Consider the following 9,047-nt stretch of genomic DNA (forward strand, 5'->3'; position numbering starts at 1 on the left):
AACTACTGACACTAATTACAAACAGGTTATAAAACAATATAATACATTTTACATTTACATTCTATAACTCAACTCTTCAGGTGATTATAGAAATTTTCAGTAAGAATACAATATTCATAAATCAAATGAAAATATTTAAAAATACAAATCTGTGGATATGCCTTGAAAACTGGAAAAATACTTATTGCCCCAGAAGTTTTTTTCCTGGCATTTCCTTGGAGTTCCAAGAAATTTTAAATCACGATAGAGGCTCTTCCACAATTTGTTCCCATGATACGTGAATGATCAGTGTTTAGAAGGGTAATGGTTGAATATTTTATTTCCTTTGCAGTTCAGGGAATGTTTTTCAGTTTGGGGACATGGTGAACCAAGCTCAATCACCAACAAATACTTCGCCATCAAGGCAATTATCATCATCTGGCCAGAGTGAGTAATTAATTCACTTGAACAAGAATTGTCTTTGTTTTTTTTAAGCATGTGTAAACTAATACCTGGCTGTTTTTTCATCTGTTAAATTAAAGCGAATCATTTTATAGTCTAACTTCTGTAGACATGAAGGTCTTAAAATTAATCTGTGAACTTTGAAATAAATTGGATCAGAAACTAATGGCTCAGTTTCAATTTTGATTCCACTTAACATTCATAGGGACATTGCTAAGTTGAAACTGATTTTAATTCTCTAAATCTGTGCAGGATTTTTGTCACATATTGATCAACCGGTGAAAGGACCTTGATTTTCGTATGTCTCAGTGGCTCTATTCCTTGGTATCCAATATGAGTGTAAAGCCCTGGATAAAATTTGACTTCCACCAAGATAGATATTTCTTGTCATGATGATGATGATGATGATGATGGGGAGGAGGAGGAGGAGGATCATCATCATCATCATCGTTGTCGCCGTCGTCGTCGTCGTCGTCGTCGTCGTCATCATCATCATCATCATCGTCATCGTCTCCTCTGTGGTTAGTCATGCTTGTGACCATCTAATGTTTGTCTCCTAATTTATTTGTTTGTTGTTTTGGATGGCAGTTGACAATGAGAATGGTTTGGAGTATGACGTAGAGCCAAACCCATCAAGTCCCACAGCCAGGTCATTGCCAAGATCAGCATCAGGAACCACTGTATCCTCCCAAGGAACTCAGGGTGGAAAATCTAAAAAGCCCTTCTTCAAAAAGGTTTGTTTTTCAGTTTGCTGTTATTTATTACAATCGGCATTAAAGCAATAAATGAGTAAATTACAGCAAGGGTAAATTCCACTTGAGAGGGTGACCCTTCTTAGCAATTTAGAGGCCAGGGTGATTTCTCTGGATGAAGGGCCAGTTCCACATGTTCACTTAAGAGAGCTGACCTCATTAAGGGGCTTTTCAGGGATAATGGAACAAGCAGCTCAGAAACAAACATTTCAAATGTGACAAATAGCATGGTTAAGAATCCCAGCTGGCGATTTACGAATGTGGCCGAGGAGTTGAACTTGGGTCTACCAAGAAATAACTCCAGCTTGCGGTCAGGGTGAATGTTGAACCTGTGACTTCCTGATTACAAGCCTGGACGACACCCTGACTGCTCAGCCAGGACGCCTCCTATCAAAGCAATAATTGAAATTGTACACAATGCCCCCATTTTGCCTCTGACATAATTGTGTTTGATCTATTTAGCAACAAGAGCAGTTCTCTCCATACGATGTTGTACCATCAATGAGGCCTATTGTATTGCTTGGACCTTCTCTCAAGGGTTACGAGGTATGAGATCATGAGTTTGATTCAAATGTTAAGTTCTAAAATGTGTTTCTGACTTGTCTGAACTTGTAATATCCTACTACTGTTTGCCCCAGTAATGACCTTACCAGCGATTCAAACTGGGACTGTTTATTTATTTATTTATTTATTTATTTAGCTTCGCCTAACTAAAATACAAACAGAATGGAAACAAACAATAGAAACAAAACAAAAATACCAAAGATATATTAATTAGGCAGGGAGACCACTGTTTTGGTCATTTACAGATTTATTGGAGACTGACATGTCTCTTGGATTCCTAATTTTCAATTTCTTGCGAAAAGCCAGAAGGCAAGTGGAAAAAAAATGATAGCAACTGAAATTGACGTGAAGGTTTCCAATGTGGCTACTATTCCAGGATAACAAAAAAGAGTTTCCTATATTCTTATTGGCAACTGAAATTTTATACCCCGTTTCAAAATACATGTAGGTCATAAAAAAAATTGGAAAAAGCTAATAATCTTTGAGCCGTGGTTACGGTTAGTGGATTTCTTTCCTCTGTTCTTCAGGTCACTGACATGATGCAGAAGGCTTTGTATGACTACATGAAACACAAGTTTTCTGGAAGGTGAGACATGTAAATTACAATAATTATTTATTTATCACTCTTCTGCTTGATATATGGAGTTATGATGCTCTTGGGTGTTTGTCTAGTAATAATTACTACAGTAGACAAACACCCAAGAGCTTCATACCTCCATATTTCAATCCTGGCAAAATGAAGGGGTGCGGGGAATAAGCCCCCAAGTGACTTTCTTGATGCAAGGTCAAATTCTCCTTTTGTTTCACAAGCGAATACAAGGAAATTTTTAAGAAGATTCTAGCAATTTATCAGAAGTCGCTTAGGGCTTTTTTCCAGGCACCCCTTCAAATGGGAACTTCAACAGTTATTGTAAATTGAAGTTCCCACTTTGCCAGGATTTAAATTCCCTTTAATTCCCAATATTTTTAGTGTTAATTCTCTATACTGACTGCCATACATTCTTTTTAATGTTAGTTCTTAGATGTTGTTACATCAGACGATATCCAGTAGTTGATGATTTTCTTTATTCTCGTTAACTGTTTTCCTGATAATGTATTGACATTGTAATGCAAAATTACATATTGATCACTCTTGGGAGTCAAAGGGTTTATTTTGTATACAGTGAAATGTATTAAATGAGTCCCACGCAATTCTCCATTTAATTACTCCTAACTTTACAGAAAAGTGGTGGCCAAGGCATCCTTTACAAATTTTTGTACCTCTTCATTTATAAATTTGTATTTATCTCCGCAGGATAACAATATCTCGTGTAAATGCAGACATTACCTTGGCCAAAAGATCAAATCTTTCTAACCCCAGCAAGAGAACATTAATTGAAAGGTCAAATAGCAAGTCTTCTGGACTTGGTATGTATGCCTTGCTGTTAAATCATTTTGATTAAAATACATCCTTGGGCAACATGTTCTTCCTAAGATGCTATGTAGAAAATACACTCATCCCCTCTATAGAAGGGATTGGAAATTCCAGGGGGATGAGGGTGGGGTCTCAAAGGCTTGAAAATATAAACAAGAAAAGTAAGAAGCTGAATTGGAATATCCAGAGGGGCAGGGCAGTGCTCAACCTTAGCGTTAGTCCACTAGTCCAGGACTAGTACAAAATTAATGGGGTTTGGGCTACTAAAATTTGAGGTTTACTAGCCATTGGGTTAATCCCATAAGTTCTGTTGATCACAAAAGAGGAAGCAAAAAGATAGTGGGTTTTATTGACAGTAACCGTGATTATTATTCACACATGATTCAGGGCTTGGCTAATGAAGTTTACGTCTCACTAGCCTAAGGACTAGTTAGTGAAAAAGTTAAGGTCAAACACTGATAGGGAGGGGGAGGTCTCAGAGAAAATCCCTTCCAAAATTGATCAGACCTTTGTCTAGTATAAGGCTTACACTGTACCTTTATCTGTTGATAATCATTTTCTTTCCAGCTGAAGTACAGCTTGAGATTGAGCGCATATTTGAGTTGGCTCGAGGACTGAACTTGGTTGTGTTAGACTGCGAAAGTGTCAATCACCCTACGCAGCTTTACAAGACCTCTTTAGCTCCACTGCTTGTTTACATCAAAATCAATTCACTCAAGGTAAATACTCACACCCCTGTGAAATGTGCTGTCCTTGCCAATATATAGGTGAGCTAGGGAATGAGTGTCTTGATGGTTAGCAGGATATCACATGAAATTCAGGCACAGAAATGCAATGGAAAGTAAGAATTTCCACCACATTAAATTATTGATCTCCACTGGTTAACTACCCAGCGGGACTTACTTTCAAAATTGGTCTTACCTCCTACAAGGCACAAGTTTATAATTAACCTTTGTGCCATTTACATTTTCAAAGTGTTACAAGTGTATAATTATACCTACTCATGTTTCCCCTGCTGTTTTGCGTACAAGTTATAATATTATTACTCAGTTTATCATAGAATCTCAAAACATTCGGCCAAAGGGCCCTTCTGTGTTTCTGCACCAGTTATGGAATTTTAGAAATTTAGGAAATCAGGTTTAGTCCTTCCGTTGATTCTTTTAAGTGAACTCTGCATTTGCTTTAGGTTTTGCTGTTTGATATGTAACATTGTTTTATTTTTGATGAATTATTTTGTAATTTGTTTATTTCTTTTTTATTAAGTTGCAAGCCCTACTGTAGAGTGCTATGAACTTCTGGGATTCTAGTACTGTGTAAATTTATTCATTTAGTATATACCACACAAGTGAATAGTGCCTTTTGCGCACGCTGATTGGCTAGCTTGGAGGTGATTAGTCAAGTACTATTCACCTAAGAGCAACGGAAGAGAAACAAGATGGCTTCCCGTTTCGCCACGGTCACTAAAAAGGAATTTATTTAGATAAACAAGGCAGCTGTTACAAAAAATACAAAAATGGCAACAAAGTTTAGTTTGACAGTATTAAATGGTAAGTTATTTAATCTTTCCAACCTCATGTTCTAAGGCGAAAAATGCAACTGCAATGCCTTGTTTACGAAAACTGCTGAGCACTATAATTACAATGTAGACAATGAAACATCTGTTTTGGAGCATGCTTTCAAAATCAAGACGAATTTTACACAACAATTAAAGAAATGACACCTTAGCAACTAATTAAGTGTCACTAAAAGTTTTTAATTGTTTGCAAGAAAGCAAGACAGAACTTTCTACAACAAGAAATCGCTTACCGCGCGGCGCGCAAGATTTAAAAATTTCCCACCATTTGTCAGAATACTGTCAAAAATAAAGGAATTTTGACCCGCTAGTTATTCAGCTTGGGTGGTATATACTAAAGCAATTATTCACCTCAATGTCGTTGAAAGTGGTGGATATTTACCTCTACTTCGGTGAATAATTGTTAATTATTCCTTTGTTCACTCCTTCTGTCATTCAAGTTACATTTACTTGATGTAATGCTTACCTGAATGCATACAATAACAGGGAGAAGGGAAAGGTTAGAAAATCTACAAAGATTTCCCAACAAGCAACACAGTTATTATTGTTAGATCTGTGAAGATCAGGTTATAAACTTTCAAAATTGCTGAGGGCCATCCAGAAGGGAACATGCATTGGCTTGAGATTGCCATTAATGATATTGTAACAGTATGGTGTTGTTTAATAGGTTTTACAAAGACTCATAAAAACCCGTGGCAAATCCCAGTCCAGGCACCTCAATGTCCAGTTGGTGGCTGCAGAAAAATTAGCTCAATGTGGTGATGTAAGTATTACTTGAAGTATTTTTTAAATAAAAGAAAAATCCTTGCAGTTAGTACGGAACTTGAACAGTTGCGAAAAGAAAGCCTGAAAAAAATCCAGGCTTGAACGGGATTCGAACCCTTGACCTCTGTGATGCAGTGCTCTACCAACTGAGCTATCAAGCCAACTGGGAGCTGGTCATATTGTGAGTTCGTAATATACCTGTGAAGGATGAATAAATGATTATGAATATATGAAACATATATTCATAATATAGAAGAAATTGTTTAACATTGCTTGAATCAAGATAATTTGAATATTGCAATCCAACGTTGGGCAGGAAGAAAAATGTTGTCCCAAGAGTCGATTCATCCAACACTTTGTTATATAGAAATGTTAAACTCTTTATCCAGATTAAAAGCTGTCAATCAATTTCTTTGCAAGTCACGTTGTGACAAATGTTGTTTTCATTTGTTTTTACACAAAGGAATCGTATGATCTTGTCCTGGATGAGGCACAGCTTGATGACGCATGTGATCATTTAGGAGAATTTCTTGAAAGTTACTGGAGAGCAACACATCCACCAAACCAACCAGGCAGTCGGCTGCCAACTGTCCAGGCATCAAGCCAACAGTTTCATACTGTGGACTCAAACGAAAGGCCAAGTGTTTACCTGTGACCTCCGTATTGCGCAGCGCCTTTCAATGAAACTCTATTCTGCCCAAGTGCAATTGGACAGAATTTATCCAAGGTGCATAACATCTCTCAATTTGATCAGTGCTGGGCTTGTTCGTGACCAGTGGGGAAATAACCTAGAGAATACAGACATTACACAGTACAAACCCACCACATGGAATGACAGTATTGCAGTGTACAGTGAATGTTTATTGCAACAAAGGGGTTTTCTGTTGCCTGAACCTCACAGCAATCCCTTGTTCAATTCAGATGTGCAGCATATTGTGTTTTGGCAAGGCAAAGTATTATACGCTGCTTGGGACTTTGTTTGGACCAAACAAATGGAATGGAAAGCCATGCTTCACAGTGCTGCTGAGTAATGTAAATCATTTATTAATAGTTTATGAACTGTGCGCTGGTTGGCGGGATGACTTGGGTCATGCAATGGATTGGAAATCCAAATGGAGGAAAAATGCTTTTTTAATGATTCTTATCCAAAAGTATATTCAGTAATAAAAGAAATTAAATTGGTTGCATTAAGGCTGGAATGAAAAAGAAAAAAAATAAAACAAAAAGAAAAGCAGTAAGCCTGAAGTAATACAAAGTGTCAGACATTTCTGTTCTAGATGGGCGTCAGTTTTCTTGCCTTTGTCCAGCTGTATAACTGAAGGCCTTTCACCAACCAATTTTCTTTCTATTGGCAAATTGGTAAAGGGGCTATGTCGGAGATATTTTGTTCTTCTTTTTTGACAAAATGCCTCTGCTAACAAATAATACCCATTGAAACCACCAGGGAAAGGTATCAAATTCTTGAAGAGGGGACAAACAAACTAGAAACAATTTTTAACAAGAAATCCAAGATACTGGGGAGAAAGTGGAAAATTGGTCAGTTTTTTTTCCATCCATGGCCACAGATGTCTGGTGAGGCTGTTGTCGTTAGGTTTCATTGAGGCAAATATGTTGCGGGTTTCACAGTCATACTAAACTTCATGATTCCGACATAGTCCTTTTAATAAATGGTTAAACCCCTTGCCGGGGAAGGTGTTGTACAGTGTTGTAGACCAATACCAGTCAGATTATTTAGTAACAAAGAAAACAACTATGGCTTAGAGCCAATTTATTATTAGCTATTTTATATTATTGTTTTAAGAAAGCAATGTGGTATCTTACTTACAATGAATGAGATTTGCACTTGTTTGTTTGTAACATACTAGTCTATTCACTAACACATCTTTGGATTTTTTTATAAGTGCAGCATGTAGCAACAGTAGCGAGTAGTTGTTAAAGAGCTTGAACAAATGATTAGTCGGAGCCTTTCACTCTCCAAACCTTTTAGATGTCCTGAGGGGATTCTAGCTGTAGTATCTGTGTATAAATGCCAGGTACTGTGTGTTCCTCTTTGTTTGTTAAGTCTTAACAATATTATCAACATTCGAATTCTCCACACTTGTCTCCATACATTTGTTATGGTGGAAGTTAGGAGAATAAGTTTGACTGTTAAGGCGATTATCTTTGGTGATCATCGTGTTTCTTTTCGTGACCTGGTTGTTTGATGGTGTCATAACAGTGCAAGGAGAAATTAGTTTCTGGTCAGTTTGGTGGTGAGTTGGGTGGCTAGCAGTTCGTTAGCGGAAGGTTTTCTGCACATGTTTCATCCTGGTGGTGGAACCAGTACAGTATATTTTGAGCACATTTTTAATACCAGTTAATTTAGTTGGCCTTTGGTAACTGGTGTGAGAAATTTCACTCCAGTAAATGGAAGAATGTGTGCGGGGCCGGTGATATTTTTGATCTTGCAGTTGTAATTATGCTAGTCAGTATAAAGGTTAAGATTATGAACTGTTGTAAGCAAGCTGTAGGGAAAATGGTTACATGTGCACTGGATGCTTGTCTATGCATAGCAGGTCTATTTAAGTTCAGGCTAGTAGATGAAAGTTATTTTTAAAGAAATTGCTACATGCCAAGGAAAGTGTGGCATTGTACAGAGCCATTGCAGATAGAAATGGAATTTTTAGACTTTGAAGAGTGAATGAAACAATTGAAAGGCTTGGTGGGAAAGAGTAAAATTTCAGAGTTTATCAGTTTTTACTGTGCAGTGTTTAATTCAGTTTTTGCATGGAATCGCATCATTTTCGGCTCATAGACTTGTTTTGGATGTACCTATTTATTATACCTAGGATCTGTTTTTGCGATTGAATCCTCTGTTGCAAAGAGATTACCTGCAATATCAAATCACAGGAAGCATGTTTCTCAAACTATCAGGCAAATTACGGTCGATTACTAAGCAAATTCTTTGAAATTCAGTTTTGTTGTAAAAAAGCAAAAACAAAAAACGAAACAAATACACAAGTGATGTTAGGCCTACGAGAAGAGTCTTCTATACCAACAAAGTTGTTCGTAGCTAAGTCTGAAACACTGACGCTCCTTTGCAACTGAGCCCTATAGTTATAAACTTAGCCATACCCTTAACCTTTAGAGTTAGTTTACTTATCAGTTTGTGGCACTTTGCCACAGCTATCTTGTTTTAATTTTAAATAGTATCTGCATATTTAAAGTTGTTTTCAATTGCAGGGCTTCAGGCAAAAATTTCTTGAGGTCAGAAATACGTTTTTTTTTTAAGCATTTTGCAGGAAATAATGGTACATTTCCGCTTCCTCTTGCCAAGACTTTTAGCAGAAGTTCTTGCCTGTAGCGCTTTGATTGACGCTTGAAAGCAATCATGTTCACATTAGTTTCACTCGCTGAGCCGTTCAATTTTTTTGGTTTTGCCATGCACAAATCCTTTTGTAAAATTTGAAGATTTCCTAGCTTAATTTTATTTGGGAAATCTTTTGTTATCCTTTGCTCTTGCTGACAATTCCAATTAAAGGATTGATATCTAACACAA

At 37.0% G+C, this 9,047-nt stretch overlaps 1 protein-coding gene across 5 annotated transcripts in view; it reads left to right on the forward strand.

Annotated features, from left to right (window-relative positions):
• The window catches only part of LOC146453135 (voltage-dependent L-type calcium channel subunit beta-2-like), a 27,026-nt gene extending 17,979 nt beyond the window's left edge, over positions 1-9,047 (forward strand). For all 5 annotated transcript variants that reach the window (XM_085096997.1, XM_085097000.1, XM_085096999.1 and 2 more), the window contains 8 exons: positions 332-426; positions 1,030-1,175; positions 1,656-1,739; positions 2,285-2,343; positions 3,052-3,164; positions 3,739-3,890; positions 5,412-5,507; positions 5,973-9,047. In XM_085096997.1, coding sequence (XP_084953123.1) covers positions 332-426; positions 1,030-1,175; positions 1,656-1,739; positions 2,285-2,343; positions 3,052-3,164; positions 3,739-3,890; positions 5,412-5,507; positions 5,973-6,164 — 937 coding nt within the window. In that variant the 3' untranslated portion in view covers positions 6,165-9,047. The remainder of the gene's footprint in view (positions 1-331; positions 427-1,029; positions 1,176-1,655; positions 1,740-2,284; positions 2,344-3,051; positions 3,165-3,738; positions 3,891-5,411; positions 5,508-5,972) is intronic.

The sequence above is a fragment of the Pavona decussata genome, unplaced genomic scaffold (assembly GCF_977016875.1).
Source record: "Pavona decussata unplaced genomic scaffold, jaPavDecu1.1 SCAFFOLD_348, whole genome shotgun sequence".
NCBI classification, from domain to species: Eukaryota; Metazoa; Cnidaria; class Anthozoa; order Scleractinia; family Agariciidae; genus Pavona; species Pavona decussata.